At 41.7% G+C, this 22,878-nt stretch overlaps 2 protein-coding genes across 2 annotated transcripts in view; one reads left to right on the top strand and one right to left on the bottom strand.

Annotated features, from left to right (window-relative positions):
• Positions 1-8,483, bottom strand: part of LOC122681018 (putative serine/threonine-protein phosphatase 4 regulatory subunit 1-like) — a 64,765-nt gene extending 56,282 nt beyond the window's left edge. Inside the window, exons 1-2 of the mRNA XM_043882702.1 lie at positions 8,462-8,483; positions 8,272-8,316 (exon numbers count right to left, since the gene is read on the bottom strand). Of these exons, the coding sequence (XP_043738637.1) occupies positions 8,272-8,316; positions 8,462-8,468 (52 nt within the window). The 5' untranslated portion in view covers positions 8,469-8,483. The remainder of the gene's footprint in view (positions 1-8,271; positions 8,317-8,461) is intronic.
• A 156-nt stretch (positions 8,484-8,639) lies between these two features.
• The window catches only part of RAB22A (RAB22A, member RAS oncogene family), a 49,413-nt gene continuing 35,174 nt past the window's right edge, over positions 8,640-22,878 (top strand). Inside the window, exons 1-2 of the mRNA XM_043882703.1 lie at positions 8,640-8,961; positions 9,953-10,032. Of these exons, the coding sequence (XP_043738638.1) occupies positions 8,926-8,961; positions 9,953-10,032 (116 nt within the window). The 5' untranslated portion in view covers positions 8,640-8,925. The remainder of the gene's footprint in view (positions 8,962-9,952; positions 10,033-22,878) is intronic.

Raw genomic sequence — 22,878 nt, 5'->3', positions numbered from 1 at the left:
GCAAGAGTGCTGCTGGAAAATGCAGTGATTTGCCCCCCAGACATGAGGCAGATTCCAAAAGGAAAAAAGGTTGGAAAAGAAAACCAACAGCCTCTAGGGTAAGTGTTATGTGTGGGTGCATGTGTGTGCTAAGTCACTTCAGTCGTGTCCAACTCTTTGTTACTCTATGAACTGCAGCCCACCAAGCTCCTCGGTCCGTGGGATTCTCCAGGCAAGAATACCAGAGAGGGTTGCCACACCGTCCCCCAGGGGATCTTCCCGATTAAGCGATCCAACCCAAGTCTCAAGTTTCCCGCACTGGGAGGCGGGGTCTTAATCACTAGTGCTACCTGAGAAGCACCTGTATGTGTGTGGGGCTCTATTTTCTTGCCGCTCAAGATACTTGAGGCAATCAAGCAATGCGGGCTGACATTACACCACTTTTCTAACGACCACCTTGGCCAAGTTGCCAGGAGAGCCACCTTCCTCCTTCTGGAAAGAAGCACAACTCCTCTGAGGATGTGCTAGTTTGGATGCGCATTTGGATGCTCGAGTTCCACGCCCGTCTCACCCGTCCTGCCCTGCCCTCACCCGCCCCGCTTGCTCTCCACCATCTTCCTCTTTGCACTGACCCCCTCCTCTCCATGGCTATGCTCTCCCCTGTGCCTCCATCTTAAAAAGCAATGCTTTTCAGGAAAGTGTATAGATAGTAGTTAAGTGATCCACATGACAAACTTTTAAACTGAATATACTCAGCTCAAGAAAGAATCTTTCCTTCTCCAAACCCCCCCACCCCTTCCCATGCTCCCTCCCCCTTTCTGCCTTACGTGTGGGGAGGGGTGGGGGCACACTCTCCTGCCTTGTACATCAGATCACGGAGACTGCCATGCCATTTCTGTGCTCTGTGTAAATAGTCACGCAGTCTCTACCTTTTGTGCATGGTTTCTTTCACCGACCACTACGTGATGTTCATCCGTGTTACTGAGTGGAGCTAGAGATCACTCACTCTTAGAGCTGCACTGTTCTCCATCCTGTGAACATAACCACACTTTATAATCCACTGTACTCAACGAGGACATTTGGGTGGGTTCTAGTTTTCAACTATTAAGAACAGTGCAACTATCACCCTGTCTTCTTTCCTTTTTTGGCTGTGCTGGGTCATTTTGGCATGTAGAATTTTAGGTTTCAGCATGTGAACTCTTAGTTGTGGCATGTGGGATCTAGTTCCCCGATTAGGGATTGAACAGGGACCCCCTACATAGGGAGAGTGGAATCTCAGCCATTGGACCGCCAGGGAAGTTCTGACCATGACTTTTTGAAAATATATGTTAACATTTTGTTGGGCAAATCACCAGGCATGGAACTGCTGAGTCAATCTTTTTTTTTTTCTTCTTAAGGTTCTCAGAGTAGATATAAATAACACAAATCTGTTCTGGGCTCTTCTATATAAGAAGAAAAGTAAGTGACTTCAACCCCTCCAACCTCTCCAGCTGCTTCTTCTGGAAAGGGTCTGTTTTCCCTGCTAGACTGGGAGCTCCCCAAAGCAGGGACCATTCCTCAAAATGCCCAAAGGCCAGCCAGCATCTGGAATACAGTGGGGAGTCAATGCATGACCACTGAGGTACAGGACTGCAGGCAACACTGCCTCAGTCCTTGGAGTCTTCGCGACTTTCTGGCCTGCCTTCTGCTCCTTGGCTTCATTGGAGAAGTTCTCACTGAGGTCATTCGCCCATGGTCCTCCTGGGCTTGAGCCAAATCAACCGGCACCTCCCGTCTACGCCATCGCTACTCTCGCCTGCCCTCTAGGTGGGAGCAGTTCTGGGATGGAGCCCAGAGATTCTACATCCCTCTTCCCCCTGCACCTCCCGCGGCTGGTGCCTGGGAGGAGCTGGAGGAACATCTGTTACCCGGATGATTTTCCAAACAGGGAAAGTAAGCACCTGCCCTCATCTCTAATTTTTTTTTTTCCCCAATCAGGTTAAGGCTAAGTGATGTTCTGAAGCTCAGAATTATTTCCTCTTTCATTAGCTAGACTTTGTTGCAGAAATTTCTGCTTTAAAAAAAAAATCTTAATTTATGGTGTAGAAAGCCATATAAAACTCTCTTTTTTAAACAGAGATGATTCCAGGGAATCTCTGATGTTCATCTGTTTGTCTCACAGGATATGGAAAATACAGAACAACAAGAGTAAAATGCATTACAATTATCAGACAGGAAGCAAGGCTGACTCCGCTCCCACTACACTGACTCTTCTGTTCCTTGCCACTCTCATCCTGTTGGAGGGAGATAGGTACATGCTTCTAATCCCCAAACACCAACAGGAAAAGAGAGACGTGAAGTCTTTGCAGCTTTCCGAGGGCTACCCAACAGGGCAGGGCTTGTGCCAGCAGAAGTCAGCTCTTTGGACTGAGCCCCATGAGGAAGGCAGCCTCTGGGCTGGCTCAGCTAATCAATGGACTTTGAGGCTCTGATGGGACGAAATCAAATTTCAGACAAAGACAAATATCATATGATATAGCTTACAGGTGGAATCTTTAAAAAATGACACAAACGAACTTATTTACAAAACAGAAACAGACTCACAGACTAGAAAACAAACTTAATGGTTACCAGAGAAGAAGTGGGGAGGGAGAAATTAGGAGCTTAGGATTAACATATACACACTATTATACATAAAATAGGTAACCAACCAACAAGGACCTACTGTATAGCACAAGGAACTATACTCAATATCTTGCAATAGCCTATAATGGGAAAGAATCTGAAAAAGAATATATATAAAATAAATATATAATAAAAAAGATTTATATACATACATAATATATGCATATAACTGAATCACTTTGCTGGACACCTGAACCTAACACAACATTGTAAATTACACTTCAATTAAACCACCCCCTCTAAAAAAGGGGGTAAAAATAGAATCAAATTTGATTTAGAACAGAAGGCCAAATCCAGCCCACTGCCTGTGTTTGTAAATAAAACTTTATTAGCAAATAACCATGTCCATTCATTTATGTATATCTGTGGGGGCTACTTGGAGAAAGAAATGGCAACCCACTCCAGTATTCTTGCCTACAGAATCCCGTGGACAGAGGAGCCTGGTGGGCTGCCGTCTATGGGGTCGCACAGAGTTGGACACAACAGAAGCAACTTAGCAGGGGCAGCAGCAGTGGGTGCTACTAGGCTACAACAGCAGACTTGAGTGGTTGCATTAGGACTTCGGGCCAGCAAAGTCTAAAACGTTTACTGTCTGATCCTTTATGGGGGGAAAAAAAAATTGCCCATCTCTGATTTAGAGAACAATCTAATGGCTAGATTTCATTTTATTTCCTAACTGTTAATATACTCAAGTTCCTGTTCAAACTAGTTCACTCAACAGGGAGGTTTTTACTTAAAAATTTTTTTGACAATCTTTGATTCAAGTTTACGTAATAGTTCAGAGAAAAAATTCAATGGTTTGGTTTAGGGCTCAAATTAATATATTTTCTTCCGCTTGGTTGTGGTCCTTGAGCAGCACATTGTTACAAACCTGACCAAAGTGGGCAGGTGAAACGGAATACTTCCTGCTCTAGAGGGGGTCTTTTATTCAAGCTTGAACATACTCCACTCCTTCTATTCCAAGAGTTTATCTGTATTCCTCAAACTTAGCTAATCCTATTTCCAACAAAGAAACACACATCATTTGTTGGCACCTAGTTTTCTTCATCACAGGAGTATACCTTTTTCCAACTTCTTTCATAGCTACCTCTTAAAAACTGGACATTTGGAAAGAAATACACTGTCCCCCCAATACTAATACATTCTCCAAGTCTGTCTTTTGAAGCTAAATGTATCTTACAATAACGTGGCGGCTGACTTCAGAACTCAAATCCAGCATTAAACTCTTCATATAGATGTTTGATCATATACGAAACTTTCATCTCATTTTTAAAAACTTTTCATTTAGGAAATTTTCAAGTATATGCAAAAATATAATACTATAATAAACCCCCACACCCTTACCAGCCACTTTCAACAAGTATAAATAGTCTGCAATTTTTCCCACTCATCTTTCTTTCCAACTTGTTGATTATTTATTGTTTGCTGCAGTATTTTAAAAGCAGACCTCACACATCATATCGTTTCACCCACAAAGGCCTATTTGCTTCTGTTAAATAAGGTCCTCCTTCAAACAAAACTGTGACACCACTATCACATCTGACAAGATTAATAATAATTCTTAATATAATCTAATACCTGGGTCAAGTTTAATTTTCCCCACTGTCTCAGTGATGTCTTTTTATAGCTCATTTGTTCAATTAAGGATCCAAATATGACCATATATTGTATTTTGTTGATAGGTCTCTTTATATCTGCAACAGAGTCCCCTCACTTTTTTTTCACCCATCACTAATACACATTTAAATTCTAATTGGTCAAGCAAGCCTTACCAGGAGTTATAACTCTTTAGCCCCCACATGCTTTAATCAACCCAGCCGCTGACAGGCCTATAAGCCCTTGAGGCAGAAACGCATCCAGCTCCACCTTCCACGTGCAATCTACCACTGGGACCACTGTGTCTGGCCATCCCACACACTTTTTGCTCTCAAGAGAAGGAATTTAGGTAGCTTCAGCAGGCTAATTCACTAAAATTAAATCTTTTCTGTGATCCGATGGCCCGAAGACTGAATGATTTTGAAAAAACATGGCAACCTTTCTTGAAGGCTTCTTTTTTCAGTGAGCCAATTTAATCAAGAAATCACAAAATAAATCAGACAAGCCTCGTAATCCATCTTGGTTACCAGTAACGACATTAATTGAACACCTAGATCATGGAGAACACTAGGTTATAAAAAGCATGACCAGTGTCCCTGCCCAAGGAGACTTACAGCCTAGATGGAACGGCTATCCCGTCATTTAGACCAAAAAAAAAGTCCAAGGAGGACAACAGATGCAGAACCCACCCAAACCAACAAACTGTGTCCTACCATTAGCTTAAGAATATTTTTGAGATTGATCTCTGTGGTGGAATAAAAAGAGGAAGAATCAGGACTAGTCTAACTAACTAGTTCTATCATTTATGACCTATGCCACAATGAGTAAGTTACTTAACCTCTCTGATTCTGTTTCATCATTTATAAATCAGGAACAATCCTGCCCACCACACAGGAGCAGCCCTTAACACAGGAACAGAAAATCTTACATGAATGCCTAGTTGTAATGATGACAGTTAAAATAATAACAGTAATAATCATTGAATGTAATACTCTATGCCAGGCACTGGACTAAGATGTCTTTTTTTTTAATACTTTATTAATTATTTATTTATTTGCCAGGTCTTAGTTGCACCTTTTGGAATCTTCAATCTTTGATGAGGCATGTGTGATTTTTTTTAGGTGCAGCATGCAAACTCTTAGTTGGGTAATGTGAGATCTAGTTCCCTGACCAAGGATCGAACCCAGGCCCCCTGCTTTGGGAGTGTGAGTCTTAGCCATTGGAGTCTTAACCACCAAGGAAGTCCCTAAAACATTTTGTGTCTTCTGTCTAATCTAATCCTCGTATCAGTCCTATGAAGCATCTCCAGTTGTCAGGTCTTCCAGATAAAGAAAGTGAACAAAGGTGAGTGATCGGCTCATGCTGACTCAGCTAAAGACAGGAAGTGGATCACCTGACCTCAGGTTTTTTGCCGTAATCACAGTGTAATGATGCCTCCCAAATACCACCACAGCAAAGTGGGACCCAGGGCAGCATAAATTACTGGGGGGTAAAGGCCCTCCTATTATGGCTATTAATTAGACCAATTCTATTGTAATTTCATAGATACAGCATCCTGAAGCCCCACCTCTGCACAGTAAGGAAGCCCCGGGAGGCTCCCCGAGTGGCCCTACTCATGGCCTGGGTGTGTTCAGAGCCATGATGCTGGTTTCCTTCCTTACCGGGACAAGTCTTCAGCAGTCTCCTAAACAGTATTGAATGCATTCTTTATTACGAGTGTCACCTAAGATATGTACAAACAGAGCCAAAATCAGAACTATTCTCCTGTATAATCTCTTAATTCCTTTCTGTACACATATACACAAAAGACAAAAGGAAGCTAGCTGCCAGAGGAGATCCAATTGCCTGCCACCACCACCCTTTGAGGGTTTCCCTGGTGACTCAGAGGTTAAAGCGTCTGCCTGCAATGCGGGAGACCTGGGTTCGATCCCTAGGTTGGGAAGATTCCCTGGAGAAGGAAATGGCAACCCACTCCAGTATTCTTGCCTAGAGAATCCCATGGATGGAGGAGCTTGGTGGGCTACAGTCCATGGGGTTGCAAAGGGTTGGACACGACTGAGCGACTTCACTTTCACCACCCTTTGAAAGTCCAAGCTAGCCAAGTGGAAGAAGCAACTGGAGAACTGAGGCCCTGATCTACAGTTCCAGCAGATTTCCTTGCCAACAGCCAGGTGAGGAAAGCTATTTTGAACCCTCCCATCTCCCCAGAGTTCCAGAGAACACATGAGGCTTCTGTATCACCCAGTCAATGCACAGAATTGTTATGCTGTTGATTTAAGCCACTAAGGGTTCAGGTAGTGTGTTAGATAACTGAAATAGCCAAAAACCAGCTTTTCCAGCCAGGCCAAATAAATATTAAATCTATGAATGAGAGGTGCCTTAACAGCAGCTTACTGTTGCTTATCAAGAGCAATGCTACATTCCTTCCATTCAAAGACACCCATTGGCTGAAACATTTTGTAAACCCACGGCCCACATTGTACCTTGCTCCACAGTATTCAATAATTATGAATAATCACATCAATAATAATGGCAGGTAGTATTTACTGTTTCTTATGTACAAGACTTCGTGCTAAACCTTTTATTTTTTATATATTTATTTGGCTGTGCCAGATCTTAGTTGCAGCACACAGGATCTCTGATCTTCATCAAGGCATGCAGGACCTTCTAATTGCAGTATGCAGGATCTTGAGTTACGGCATGCAAACTCTCAGTTGTGGCATGTGAGATCTAGTTCCCCCACCAGGGACTGAACCTGGGCCCCCTGCGTTAGAAGCACAGAGTCTTAGCCTCTGGACCACCAAAGAAGTTCCTAAACCTTTTATTAGTTAAGCTCTACTAAAGCCCTCTGAGGTGGACCATTATTACGCCCATTCTACAGATGAAGCCAGTGAAGCTCAGAGAGGTATAGTGACTTGGCCAGGATCACACAGCCAGTAAAGAGTGGCTTAGGACTTCACCCTCTGGCCATCTGACTCCAGAACCCACGCTCCTAACCACTGGTCCCTTCAAGGGTCACTTTACTTTAATAAAGTTGCCTCCTTCTGAAAGAAATAATGTGTATAAATTACACTTATTTCTGAAAGTATGTATATAAATAAATGTGCCTGACCTATGGTATTTTCAGCAAACCCCAGTTCTTGTTAGCAGGAAAACTGTAGATGCAGAAGGAAAGAGTACAGTAAGCCCCATTGATGTTGGTTACTGTGATGGTTTGTACAGGCTTCCTTCACCAGCAAGCACCCAGGGTTTGGTAATTATCTGTTTACAAGTTGGCTCTCTCCCTGGCCTGTGAGAGCCATCACAGTCTCAGGTTCATCTTTGTAGGTTCTGGGATCGGCACATGGCCTGGCCCAGAAACAGGAGGTCCTCAAGAAAAGTTTGCTGAATGGAAAAGAAATGCTTCATTCACCAACCAGTACGAACTTGCCTTAACAAGTCCATCTTCTCCACCCATCAGTCCTTAAAGTGATTCTAAAGGAGAGGGTAGGAAGGTACTGGAGGGAGACCCATCCGAGAAAGGCGGGTACCAGTGGGTTCCTCAGGATGAAACAGTGCTGGGCTTGTGGCCAGGACACTGGAGAAGTCTGTGCGAGTCTGTGGCCGGCCACACGGAGAGCCGGACCTCCCAAACTCCCCGGCATTCTGAGAAGTCCTGGGGAACAACTGGAGACCCTGCCTGGAAGACCCCCGACCCCGGAGGGGGCCAGGCCTCCTCCCGCCGGGAATCGCCAGGATGAACGAAGGACTAGCCCTCCCGGGCCACGCAGGAGGAGGAAGAGAAAGAAAGTAACAGGAAGTCAGAAGTTTTCCAACAACAAAAATCCTCCCCATGGCTGGGAGGGGTCCCCGTCCTCGGCTGCCCAGCCCAGTGAGGAGGGACCGCCACAAGTGATCAAGGCAATTGGGGGTCCCCCTATTCTGGTTCCAACACGAAGAGCTCAGCCTGTAGATCCCACACCCTCCATCTGTGCACCCCTAATTCTGCGAGAAGTTCCCAAGGAGGGGCGGGATGCCCCAACTGTTACTTACAATCGTCTAAGTCATCCTGCAAGTCCACAAAGTACAGGGGCATCTCTGAAAACCAAGAGACACACAAGGAGTTACGAGGGGGCTGCGGCAGGTGGACTCAGGGATGGGCGGGGGGGGGGGGTCCTCGGGACTCCTGGGGTGGTTCCGCCTGAAGGGGAGGGGGGCGCCCCAGAAGCTGGACCCCATTCACCCGCCATCTTGAGACGACCTGGAGGCGGGGCCGGCGCCCGAGGGGCGGGGCCTGATGGATAGGGGCGGGGCATATGGTTTCGTGTCCCGCCCCCTCACTGCTAGCCCCGCCCCCGAGCCCGGGCCTCCCCGCGAGCCTTGCTGCGCCGGCCGGCCCCGCCCTCTCGGCGAAGGTGGCTGCCGAAGTGGGCGGGGAGGTCAGGTGACCCGGCCGGCGTCCCAAGATGGCGGCGGCGGTGGCGCCCGGGAACCCGCGGCACCGTCCGGGCTGCTAAGACGGGCCCCGCGCGGCTGGCGACGGACGGGCCGGGCCGAGGGCCAGCGAACGGGCGGCCGCCGCCTCTGCGCGCCCCGCGGCCGGGGCTAGGCCGTGCGGCGGCGGCGCCGGGGGATGCTCGTGCTGGGCCGGGCCTCTCCCGTCTCAACTTAGGGCGGCGGCGGGCCCGCGCCCCTGGCTCCCAGGCCATGGCGCTGAGGGAGCTCAAAGTGTGTCTGCTGGGGGTGAGTGGCGGTGGGCCGACCGGGAGGGCCGCGGGAGGCCAGGCGGGCCGCACACCCTGGCGTGCCCACGTTCCCTCCGCCCCTTCCCCCAGACTGGGTGCGGGACACCACCTACCTGCCCGGACCCTCACTTCGGTCCCCTGGGCCGTCCCGCCCACCTGGCCGCACCCTCCTGAAGGATTTGCTGTCGGTAGGGTTCACCCTTGTCCCTCCCTGGTGCCCAGGGACTCTTCCTGCCCCCCAAAGGGTGAAGAGTCCTCCCTGCCCTTCCACTGCTTCTGGGTTAAGAGCAGTCTTAAATAGTTTCCCTAGGTACTAGTTAGGAGTTGGCCAAGGCTTGCAAAGTGACTAGTAACAGGTCTTTATGTTTTACAAGCAGCAGTAGTCTGCTTTCCTGTCTGTTTCGTGTTTTTGAACTTGTGGAATACCCCTGATACTTCACGTAGATTTACCTCCCTGGGGCAGGAGTGGGGACATTCAAATCAGAAAGCCCCCAAAACTGGTTTGAAGCTTTAGCTTCCTAACTTGTCAAGGCAACTTTGCGATTTCAGAGCATACTTTCTGAAGTTGATGCTCTCTTACCAGAGTTGCTACTTTAAAGACTGAGAAAGATTTCAATAACTAGTTTTACCCCTTCCCAGATTGGGCGGGCTGGGATGTATCAGGAATTACTCAGAAGTAGTTCAAGAGTTCATTCTTAAGGTAGACTTGTTAGAGAGCAATTGAGTTTGTCACTTTGCACGTGACGCAGAAACTTGGGGTCTTTCAGAAGATCCTCACATCTTTTGTAAACTCATATATCCTCTCCTGCAATACATTTTGAAATCTTATAATTACTCCACTGAATTTTTATGAAAACCTCCTTTGTGTTTCTTTAAAATTCACCTATCCAGGATGATTTTTCCAAAATCCTGAACTTAAGGCACAAGGCAGCTTTTGGTATGTGCCAGCAAGTAACTTTTTCTTCTTCACCTCTCTCATTGTGTTTCAGGATACAGGTGTGGGTAAATCAAGTATTGTGTGGCGGTTCGTGGAAGACAGTTTTGATCCGAACATCAACCCAACAATAGGGTAAGAGATTATGTTTACTGAATATGCATCTAAAGGTGTACTGAAAAGTCCTTTCAAACAAAGATGTGTTACAAGGGTAGGCATCACCATTCTAAAAGCTAGTGAATTTGGAGACAGTGATTACCATCATCTCTAGAAGGACTTGAAAATCATCTTTTAACTTGTGAGAAGTGAAAACTTGAAGGTGAAAGTATGAATTAAAGTTTTATTTATTAGAATATACATAGAGCCTTCGATCTGTGAATAGGAACAGCAAATTTCACCTTGAAATAAGGCAGAAGAAAATAGGTCTTAATGTTTTTTTTCCCTGGCATGTCAACTAAAAGATACTTTAGATGGCTTTAGCTCTTCCTGAAAAATAGTTTGGAGTCTGAACCCTTCTCACACATTTCAGCACTATGCCTGCACATTCCTGTAGTAGTGATGAATTAACAGAGTAATATCAAAATGTAAGCCTTTTTGGGGAATCTGGTTCATAGGAAAAGTGAAATTGACTGGCTATAGGTTTTTGACTCTGAACTTTTCAGGCTGTTTAAATAGCGTACTGTTAATACTTCCTCTGTGAGAAGTTGTGTTTCGTGTCTTTTAATACTCTTGTTAAGCTTATAAAACTAGGTAGCTGCTGTGCAAAGCCTCACCCAATTGGTTGTTTCCACTTAAAAATCTAATCTAATCTGTCTAACCAGGAAATAATTCATAGCATGCACATCCACATTTGAAGGCGTCAAGATGAAACCACCACTGACTCTCTGACATTAAAGTGACTTTGAATGTTCTTCAGGGAAAGACTGGGTGTGTCTGCACGTTTAATGTGTGAACTCATCCTCCTCTAGGCCTGCCTGTCACTACGTGCGTGGGAAAGTAAAGGGGCAGGAAGTGACAGTAGGCCCTGCTGCTGACTCAGGGAGTGACACACCTCACACTAGTCAGCGCCCCAAACCCCACCGCCAGCTTGGTTAGAGGTGCTGCCTCGCCAGAGAAGAGGGGAGGCGGGGGTCTCTCTGGCGCTCACGCGGAGGTCCATGGCCCTGTCTTGGCGACCAGTCCTCTCCGTTTGGCCGCGCACCCCGTCCCCAAGCCCGGCTGTCTTCCCTGTTTAGTCTGGGTGAACGTCTCACAGGCAAGAGCAAGATGAGGCTTTCCCGTCATCTTCTCTACCCGTCCCTGTTTCTCTGTCCTTGGCACATGTATTCCTCCTTCACGATGAACCCCACGCATGCCTGAGCTCAGGAGCACCCCCCGACTCCTTCCCCAGCCCTGCCTGCAGACCTGCTCCCCTCAGATAGGGCCATTCCCCAGGCCTGCTGGGCAAACTGGGGCTCTGGAACAAGAGCTTACTGCTTCTTCAGCCCTCTGCCAACCATCCCACCTCCTCCGCTCTGCTGAAACCACCTTCCCTCAGGACCTGCTTCCAACTCACTGACAAAGCCAAGGGCTGTTTCCTTTCATTATTTGCTCATCCAGTGCCAGCTGTATGCCAGATGCTGACCTGGGTGCTGGTAATTCAGAGCAGGGCTCAGTAGACCCTGGCCTTTTGGCCCACCTCTCAATTCAAAGATAAAACATTACTGAGACACAGCATACCTGTTCATTTATATGTGGTCTCCACTGCTTTCTGCCTCAAGGGCAGAGTTGAATAGCTGTGACTGAGATCCCATGGCCCACAAAGCCCAGAGTATTTATTATTTAGAGCTTTTCAGGAAAAGTTGACCAGCCCCTCCTGCCCTCAGGTACCTGCCAAGAAGGAGAGAGACATACTGTGTAACCAAGGCACAGGAAGTGAGTTCTTTGGCCATTTTCTGTGTTCTGAAGGAGGAATGTGGAGGCCCGGCAAGAGCATGTAGCCAGGGCCTGACGCTGGCCCGGGCTCTGCCAGGTCCCAAGGTGCCTCACGGTGAAAGTGTGAGGCTCTTGGACGCCCTGACATCTCAATATTGATAAATGAGTGGATTATATTTCAGAAGATAGTTTAGAGACACAAGTTTCTGAAGAGTGGAAGGTAGCTGTTGGTGATGTGGAGGGCAGTGAATAGCAGGGGGGACAGGGCATGTCAGACGGGCGGCCCAGAGGCTGGACAGGCAGCAGGCCAGGCCATGGGTGTTCCTTCTCTCCCTGTGTCCTTCCGTGCTCTTCAGTCTTCTGCCTGCCCTTCCTCCTCTGCTGAGTTCACACAGGTAGGTCTTCCTCATGCATCCTGCCCGACTCCTCTGTGCCTTTCCCAAACGTACAGGGGCTCTGCATGTCCATGACTAAGCTCAGGAGCTCCCCATCAGAGGCCTGGCCCTCTGCTCCTCTTTCCATGGACCTTGTGGTAGAGAAAAGGACCAGCATATCCTCACGTACTCAAGCCAGAACCCTGGGCATCCTTTCTAGATTGCTCTCCTACTGTCCCTTCTCCTCCCTGAAGCCGGCATGAGTCACTTGCTCCTGTCCAGGACTCCTGAATATCTTTTCATCCCTGTTGCTTCGATGACTTCTAGACCTTCATCTTCCCTGGTGGTGGTCCAGACGTGGACACTGCCACCTGCCAGCTGGTTAACTCTGAATCTGTTTCCCCATCAACAAAATCGTAGTAATAACGGGCACCAACTCTCTATGAGATACTCCTTTTCAAATGTTCAGCTAAGTGCCAGGGACACTGGGGCTCAATACATGATAGCGTTGTTTTTAAAATATTTAGATCTTATTAAAACCTTTCAAAATTATTTTATCAAAGTAATGTGTCTGTGGTTTTTTTCTGTAATAGCGAGGCTTTTAAGTTAAGTATTAACAGTTCCCTGGTCCACTCGGACTCACTCCCTAGAGGCATCTACTTTTGTGATGGTTTAGGCTGTTTTTTTCTGATCTTCCCTCCAGATTTTTTCGTTAACACGCATATACTGCTAATTCTTGATCCCTTCTCTCCTCCCCCACCCCATCCCCCAATTTTAGGCGTTATCTCGTGCTTGTTTTCTTGGGAGATGGGAACTTAGGAATCCTGCTTCTCTTATCTCTCCCTGCTTCATTTGCCCTCCTCCTCCTGTGTTTCCATTAAAGCTCTACCGCTGAGCGGCAATGTAGCGTTTAGACTGCAAGGTCTCCAGCCGGTCTAGCTGCCTTAACATCACAGGTCTAACACGTAGTTGCTCTGTGGCCTTGAGCAAAGTATTTAACCTCTTTGTGACTAAATTTGCACATTTGGGATAATTAGTTGCCTCTAATTATAGAGTTGTGAAAATCAAGTTAAAATACATAAAAATTACCTAGAATGGTACTTGGCATATGGTAAGCATTTGTTATTTCTTAGCGACTGATATTTTTTGATAAACTTCTAACACTGTAGTTTTTTTAAACTAAAATTAGTAGATATTGTTTTGTATCTGATTTTATTCATACTTTGTGAGGTTCACCTATGTCATTTCATGTAATGTTAGTTTATTCTTTTTCATCTCTGTATAATAAGTATCCCATTGGATAAATACACCACAGTTTATTCTACTGTCGGAATTGTGGTTGTTTCTATTTGGGGTTTGGGAATTGGCAGGGGAATTCCTGGCTCAGAAGGAATATGTATCTTAACTCTAGTAGATGTCTTCTAAAGTTTTGGATCAGTTTATGTTCCTGCCAGCAGTGTTTGGGCGTTCCGGTTGCTTCATATCCCCTATGACATTAGATGTCATCAGTCTCAAATTTTAGCTGTGTTGGAGGATTGGTGGTACTGCCTTATTCTGGTGTTAATTCCTGTTTCCCATATGACTACAGCTACTGAACACATTTTCATGTCTTTATGGGTCATCTAGATACGTTGCCTGTTTGAGAATCTTCTTCATTTTTCTATTGAGTTGTCAGTCATATTCTCATTGACTTATGAGTGTTGACTTACGGGTGTCATGTATTGACTTATGGGTGTTATGTATGTCTTCTGGATATTGTAGATTCTGTAGTCATTTGTTGCATCTGACTATTGCAGATACTTTCTCCCACTCTCTAACTATCCTTTTCATTCTCTGGATCTTTTAATGAAGGGTTGTTACTTTTAATATATCCATTTGATCAGTCTTTCAATGAAAGATACTATGTTAGTGCTTTTTATGTCCTTTTAATAAACTTTGATTTATCAGTCATGAAAATACACTCCTTTTAGCCTATAGAAATTTTGTTTTGCTTCTCAGATTTAGATTTAATTTTTACCTAGAATTAATTTCTGTATGAGATGTAAAATTAAGTTGTGAGGGATTGTCTTTTTTTTTTTTCTTTTAATTCCAGCAGAGATTTACATCTCACTTTTTTTTAAGATTATCCATAATTCACTGTTGTGTACTGAGCTGTGATTGTCATAAATTGATCATCTGTATTTATAGTGCACTTTTTAATGGATTTTTGTTACTGTATCCCACTGATCTGTGTTTTAGTTTTTTTATGATTTTATTTGTTTTTATTGTTGACTCTGCTGGATCTTCGTTGCTGCCTGGGCTTCTCTCTAGTTCCAGCAGGCAAGGGCTACCTCCAGTTGCGATGCACAGGCTCTCATTGCAGGGGCTTCCCTGGTGGAGCACAGGCTCTGGGGTGTGTGGGCTTCAGTAGTTGTGGTTCCCTGGCTGTAGACCACAGGCTCGGGAGTTGCGGTGCACGGGCTTCTTTGCTCTGCGGCACGTGGGATCTTCCCTGACCAGGGATCAAACTCATGTCTCCTGCGTTGGCTGGCAGAGTCTCACCTGCTGAGCCACCAGGTAAGCCCCGCTCTGTCTTTTTAATTGACTTTACTAAAGTATAGTTTACGTACAATAAAAGGCACCCATTTTTAGTGAACAGTTCAATGAATTCTGACAAATTGGGGAAGGAAATGGCAACTCACTCAAGTATTTTTGCCTGGAGAATCTCATGGACAGAGGAGCCTGCCTGGCTACAGTCTACAGGGTCACAGAGTTGGACACGACTGAAACAACTTAGCATGCATTCACACATATACATATATGTATACATCTGTGAGCTCATCACTACAATCAAGATGTAGAACACTTCCATCACTCCAGTCTGTCCCCTTTTGCCCCAACCTGTATTTATCCCAATCCCTACCACAGGCTCCAGGCAACCACTGATAAGCTTTCTGTCTCTGCAGATTATATGGAATTTTAAAGTTTCAGTTGTTTGTTCTTCACGTGTAAACATAAAGTTGGCCTTGTGTCATGTGACTTTACTAAATTCAATTAGTTCAGACATCTTTCTAATAGATTCCTTGAGATTTTCTTAGGTGTACCATCATGTCATCTGTAACAGGCAGTTTTCTTTCCTTCTTTCCAATCTATATGCCTTTTATTTCTTTCACTTGCCCTGTCACATGAGCTAAGACCTCCTGTACTTAAGAGAAGTGGTAACAGCCAACATCCTTCCCTCATTCCTAATCTTGAGGGGAAAGTATTTGGTCTTTTCCATTAAGCTGGATGTCTGGGCTCTTAGGTTTTTTATAGGTGCCCACTACCAGTTTGAGAATATTCTCTTCTATCCCTAAATGGAATTTTTTTTTTTTTTAATCAAGGATTGTGTGAGTTTTGCCAGGTGGGTTTTTTATCTTTAGTTCAAAACACTTAGTGTTAGTTCTTAACACTTGTGTTTTCAGTCTTAGAATAGTGCTTTATAACAATTGGTACTAAAATAACAAAGTGATGTTGCATTCCTCACATAGATTTCACTTGGTTATTATGTGTTTTTTTAATACACTACTGAGTTGGATTTACTAAAATTTTTGCCAAGAGTTTTTGCCTCCATGTTCATGACGGATATTGATCTGTAGTTTTCTGTAATAATACCTTTCTCTAGTTTTGTTATCAGGACCTCATAAAATGGGAAGTATTTTTTCATCTTCTGTTTTTTGGAAGATTCCGTGTAGAATTGGTATTATTTCTTCTTTAAAGGTTTGGTTTAATTCACGAGTGAAGCCATCTGAGCAAGGAGTTATGTCAGCAAAATTTAGCTACCACTTCAGTTCCTTTAATAGTTACGGGCTTATTCATTTCTTCCTGAGTAAGCTTTGGTATTAATAGTTTGTGTCTTGCAAAGAGTTTGTCCATTGTTTCTGTCTTTTAATTTATTGGCATAAAGTTGTTCATAATATTCCTCTACTATCATTTTAATGTCATTAGAATCTGTCTAGCAATTTTAGTGGTCTTCTCAAAGAACCAGTTTTTTATTTTATTAATATTTCACTGTTTTTTCCCACTTTTCTTTTTCATTGATTTTTGCTTTTATCTTCATTTTTTTCCTTCCTTTTCTTATTTTGACCTAATTTGTTCTTTTTTAGTTTTTTAAAGTGGAAGTTTAGAATATTGACATTTAAGGCTTTTTATATATATGCAATTAGAACTATACATTTTAAATACTGGTTTGGGTGAAATACCATGGATTTTGATGATTGTATTTTCATTTTCATTTAGTCCAAAGTATTTCTTTCCCTTGTGACTTATTAGTTGTTTGGAAGTATGTTTTCTAACTTCCAATTATTTGGGGATTTTCCATAAATTTTCAACTAGTATGATTTGTGGTTTAAATCCATTGGATCAGAGGACATAACTCATTAAATTATTTCAGACCTTTTTACATTTAATGCTTATTTTATGGCCTAGTATGTGGTCTTCATGAATGTTCCATGTTTAGCAGAAAAGAATATGTTCTGCTGCTATTGTGTGTTCTGTAAATGTTAAACAATCAGCTTGACTAATAGCACTGTTCCTTTCCCCTGTATACTTAACTGATTTTTTCCCCCTCATTTGCAGTGAAAGGAGTGTTTGAAATCCAACCCTAATTGAAGATTTGTCTAGTTCTGTTTTTAGTTTAATTAATTTTGGTTGATATGTTTTGAAGCTCTTACTATTGAGCATATCTATTAATGCATTTTATTGTTTTTATTCTTGATAGCGTGACCCCTTTGCTATCATGAAATGTCCCTCTTTTTCCCTGGTAACAGTCCTAATTGTGAATTCTTCTCAGTCTTATATGAATACATGCTCTTCAGCTCTGTGTTGATTAGTGTTTGCATATCTTTCCCCGTCCATTTACATTTAACCTATTTCTATCTTTATATCTAAAGTGAGTTTTTGCAGACAGACAGCATTATGGGTCTTGGGTTTTAATTGGAGTAATTGCACCAGCTGTCTAATATAATTGTAGGTAGCTGCATGTGGCTATCTGAACTTAAGTTAAAATTTTAAAGTGAGTTCCTTGGTCACACTAGCTACCATTCAAGTTCTTCTTGCAGAAGGCTCTGTTTTATAGTACTGGTTTAGGCCATTTTTATTTTTTATAACTATCAATATGGTTTGGCTTAAATCTACCATCTTGCTGTATTTTTCTACTTGCCCCTTATTAATGGTTCCATTTCATCTCTGCCAGTGGCTTTTTAGCTGTATCTCTTCTATTGTTTTAGTGGTTGTGCTTTGATTTACAATATACTTCTTTATCAGTCTTTCTTTAAATAATAGACAGTTTCACATATAGTATAAGAACCTTACAGGAGTATGCTTTCATTTCTCCTCATTGATCTATAGTGTTATTATTGTCGTATATTTTGCTTTTGCATCTTAGAGAATCCACAGTACAGTTGTTTTGTTTTGTTTTGTTTTGTTTTTGCCTTAGTCAGTGATCTTTGAAAGAAACTATTAGTCCTTTTTTTTGGTCCTTGTGCCAGTGTCACAGTTTCTTAATTCCTCTATCTGTGTAGTAAGTTTCTCTGTCCAGGGCATGAGTACTTCTGTGTTATTCTTCAATAATTTCTTGGCTATTCTTGGCCTGTTACATTTCCATGTGAACATTAGTGTTATCTTTTTTCATACCAACACACTAATTCCCATTGTGTTTTTGATTGATGTTTCATTGAATTTATAGATTGGTTTGGAGAAAAATGATATCTATATGATATTGCATCTCTAACACATGAATATAGAAATGTATTCTTCCATTTGTTAGGCTTTTTTTATTTTTCCTGAGCATTTTTTCTGCTTTTCTGTTTAGTGGACTGGTGCATCTTTTGTCAGATTTTATCCAACTGGTTTGATGTTTCAATGTAGTTTTCTGCTGTTTTTGTGCTAAATTGTATTGTTTTGAAATCTTTATTTCTAATCCTTAAGCTTTTTGTGTCTTTTATTGAGTTGAGTAGAATCTCTAGTTCAGTTTTGAGTAGAAATGATCATACTAGATAGTCTAATCTTAGCAGGAAAGCTTTTGCTATTATGCCACTAAATATGTTTGCCGTAGGGTTTTTATACACATACCTTAGCATATTAGAGAGTGTCTTTTTTATCATATGCTGGAGTTTTTTGTTTTTTTTTTAAGTGTGAAGTGTGGATGAAGATTTTTATTTATTTATTCATTTATTGGCTTGATTGAGTAATTATTCTTTTATGCTATTAATGTGGTAAATTGTCAAATTTTCATGGATTTTTGCATATCACTTGCTTTAGTTTACTCTTTTTTAGAACTTCCGTGTATGTTTATGAGTAAGATTGTCATGAAGTTTCTCTTTCTGTAATGTACATGTCAGGTTTGGTATGAAAGTTTTGCTTCCCTGATGAAACTATTAATAATTGAGAAGCTCTTTTTTGGAAGAGTTTGTTAAAAAAAAAAAATTGCTGCTGTGACTCTTTTAAATGATTAGTACAGTGCCTGTGGGCTTTGAGTTGTCCTTGTGTAATAGGGTTTCAGAAGTCAATTTCGTTCGTAGTTGCAAGGTTATTCATTTTCAGGGATATTTATGTAATTGATTTCCACTCCTTATTTTCAGTTGCATTCCTTGTTTTAAAACCTTAGTCATGGCATTTACCAGATCAAACAAGTTTTTATAAAATATCATTTCAATCATTCATTTCAGAATATTTTCAAGTTTCTATTATGATTTCATCTTTGATCCAAACATCATTTAGATGTGTTTGTTGAATTCCAAATATAGAGAAATTTTCTAGTTAATATTTTTAGTGATTACTGCATAATTGTATTGAGATCAGCGAACATATTTAAATCCTTTATTACTGATATAATTTGCAATTTGCCTGGCATATGTTGATTTTGGTAAGTGTTTCATATATGTTTGAAAAGATTGCATACTTTATCTGTTTTGCAGCTGTGTTAAGTACTTAACAAATCTAGAATCCTATATCTTAATACAAACCTTCTACCATCTGAGCTGTACTCTTTAGCTCTGGCAATACACTTTACCTTGAGGTCTAATTGTAACTGTTAATATAACAGCACTATTTCCTTTGGTCAGTATTTGCATGGCGCATCTTTGTCTCTTTTTGTTTTTTAACCTTTCTGTATCTTTTTACTTAAGGTGGGTTTCTTGTAAGCAGCTTATGATTTGAATTTGATAATGTTATATATATTCCATATAACCACGCCTAATCAAGATCCAAATATTTCCATCATGTCAGAAGTTTGTTTCTGTGAGTTCCACTCCCCATAAGTGGCAACTGTGCTGACTTCAGTCATTGTGGGTTAATTTGCCTGTTCTTGAATTTCACATAAATGAAATAATACAGAATGAACTCTTTGGTGTCCGATTTCTTCCCCATAAAACAGTGTTTCGGCGAGTCAGCCATGTTGTATGTATCATAATCTTTTTTTTTTTTTAATTGATGACTGATACTCTCCTATGTGAATAGGTAACTGTTTGTTTACCCATTCTCCTGGTTATGGACGTCCGGGTTGTTTCCACTTTGGAGCTATTATGAATATAGGTACTGTGATCATTCTTTTACAACTCTTTTTGCAGTCATAGGTTTTCATTTCCTTTAGGTAAATACCTAGGAGTAGAATTTCTAGTTCATAGGAAAGGTGCATTTATATAACTTAGTACAAAGTTGCCAACTTGGTTGTATCATTTTACCCTCCTACCTGCAGTGTACAGAAGTCCAGTGGCCCTACATCCTCATCAGTGCTTGTCTTTAACTTCAGTTTTTCTAGTGGATCTAAATGGCATCTCATTGTGCTTTTAATCTGCATTTCCTAGATGACTAGTAATAATAAGCATCTTTGCATGTGTTTCTTTGTCATTCACTATGAAGTCACTACCCAAGTCTTTTGCCCATTTCTCCTTAGTTTTTGCCTTATTTTTTACAGACGTGTAGAAATTCTTTACATATTACAAATAGAACTCTTGTCAGATATATTTATTGTGAATATTTTCTTAAATTCTGTGGCTTGCCTTTTCATTTTCTTAATGATGTGTTCTAATAAGGAGTTTTAATTTTAATGAAGGCCGTGTTGTCAGTTGGTCTTCCTGGGTTCATGCTTTTTTGGTCCTCTAAATAAGCACTGCTTGCCCTAAGTTTTCAAAGATGTTCTCCTATGTTTTCATCATAGTTTTAGCTTTACTTTTAGTTCTTTGAGCCATCTCAGATTAATTTTTCTGTATTCTGTGAAGTAGAGGTAAGAGTCACTATTTTCTGATGTGATCATCCAGTTGTCCCACCATCATTTGCTCAAAGTCTTTCTATCCCCATTGAGTAGCCTTGGGATCTTAATAAATTATAATATTGAGTCTTCTGATCCGTGAACATGGTGTCTTTCTCCATTTACTTAGGTCTCCTTTAGTTTGTCTCTGCATTGTTTTGTATTCAGTGCAGGAGTCTTAAAAAAGTATTTTTGTTGAAAAATCTTGCTAAGTATTAATGTTTTTTAAACTATTGTAAATGGAATTGTAATATTTTTATCTGCAATTTTTTGTAGAAATACCGTTGAATTTCACGTTTACCTCGTATACTTTAATACTCTTAAATTCACTTTTTTCTGATAACTGTTTTGTAGAGTCCTTACAATTTTTTACATCCATGATTATGTTGTCTGAGAATAAAGTCAGTTTGACTTCTTCTTTTCCTTTTAATTTTTTCAGTACCATGCTGCATTGTCTAGAACCTCCTACCATGTTGAATAAAACTAGTGACCAATATCCTTGCCTTTTCCCAGTCTTAGTGGGAAAGCGTTTAACATTATACCCTTAAGTATGATGTCCACTGTAGGGTGCTCATTGTTAAGATAAGAGCGCTTTTTTCTTTTTCTGGTTTGCTGAAAGTTTCTTTTTTTTTTTTTTATTCAAGAATGGGTCTTGAATTTTGTCTTAATACTTTTCTGCATCTTTTTAGATGATACAGTGGTTTCTTACCACCATTTTTCTGTGAATGTGGTGGATAACTGTGCTCATTATCGATTGCTAAGTAACTAATTATCCCAATACTTAGATTATCCCAATACTTAGCCACTTGAAACAACAAACTTTACACCACATTTTCTGTGGATCAGGAATCAGTGTGGCTTATCTGGCATGGTCCTGACTCAGGGCCTTTTGTGGTATTGCAGTCAAGATGTCCCAGTCAGAATGGAGCTGCAGTCGTTTGAAAGCTTGGCTGGGGTTGCAGATCTGCTTCCAAGATGGCACACTCACATGACTGTTGGCGGAAGGCCTCGGTTTCTGAAATCTTCACCATGTGGGCCTCTCCAATGGGCTGCATGAGTGACCTCAGAACAGGACAGCTAACTTTCCCCAAGACAAGTGACCCAGGAGAGAGCAAAGAAGAATCTGAGCTATTTTTATGACCCCTTGGAAGGAAGTTACTAAGCCCATTCCAAACTCACAGGGTATGGAATTAATCTCCAGTCTTGAAGGAGTATCAAAAGGCAAAAAATGAGCATACTTTATTATAACTACCAGAATCACATTAATTGAATTTAATTTACGTTAATTTAATCATTATTACTGTATAATCATATCATGTGTAAACATTACACAAACTCAGATTGAGAAACTGTTCACAAAATGACAGGTGTATAATCCTCAAAAGTCTCAAAGTTTAAAAAGTCAAGGAAGGACTGAAAAGCGGACCCAGACTGAAGGAGACCCAGGAGTCATGACAACTAAATACAGCGTGTGTTTTGAACCACAAAGGATATTATTAGAACAATTGGTAAAACTCAAATAGGCTCTGAGGACTAGATGGTAGTAATGTGTTGGTGTTAATTTCACAGTTTTGATTATCTTATTCTGCTTATGTTTGTAGGAAAGATAATCTTGTTTGTAGGAAATGTCCACTAATGTTCAGAGGTAATGAGGCAACTTACTCTCAAATGGCTCAGGATAAGTAAATTCTGTATTTGTAACTTTTCTCTAAATTAGAGGCTGTTTCAATGTTTTTTAATGATGGCTATTTTACTGTAAATAAAGGCATTAAGAGACAACCAACTGTTATCCCCATAATGTCATTAAAAGACAGCTGATTGCTTGGTATAAAAGAGTAACATTGAGCTGCTGATGCCCTCATGCCGGCTCCATGAGTCTTGGCCACATGTAGCTCCCTGCTTGGCTTACCTAACAGTGACTCTGAGATTGAGTATTGTTCAGGGTAGAGGGAAAAAGAAGATGCAGAACTCTCATTTTATTTGACACACATATGACTGTTTCCATGTCCCTTCATTCCTTCCTATTTTCATCTGATTGATGAAATGATTGATTCATTCCTTGACTTTTCATCTGATGTCATTTCCCTTCGGCCTAAAGAACTATTTCAGCATTTCATGTATTCTCAGGGCTACTGGTAACAGATCCCTCAGTTTTTGTTGCTCTGAAAAGGTCTGTACTGCATCCTCACTTTTAAAGGATATTTTTGATAGGTAAAAATTTCTGGAGTTTCCCCCCTTTTGTATTTTGTTTTGTACAGCATAATGATTTGATATTGGAAGGTATTGTGAAGTGGTTACATAATAACTTTAGTTAACATCCAGTCACCACACATTGTTAGAAATTTTTTTTCTTGGGATGAGAACATTCAAGATTTACTCAGCACCTTTCAAATATACAGTATGGTATTATTAGCTGTAGTCACCATG

Source organism: Cervus elaphus, chromosome 23 (assembly GCF_910594005.1).
Source record: "Cervus elaphus chromosome 23, mCerEla1.1, whole genome shotgun sequence".
NCBI classification, from domain to species: Eukaryota; Metazoa; Chordata; class Mammalia; order Artiodactyla; family Cervidae; genus Cervus; species Cervus elaphus.
This window is presented reverse-complemented; position numbering and strand designations above follow the sequence as displayed.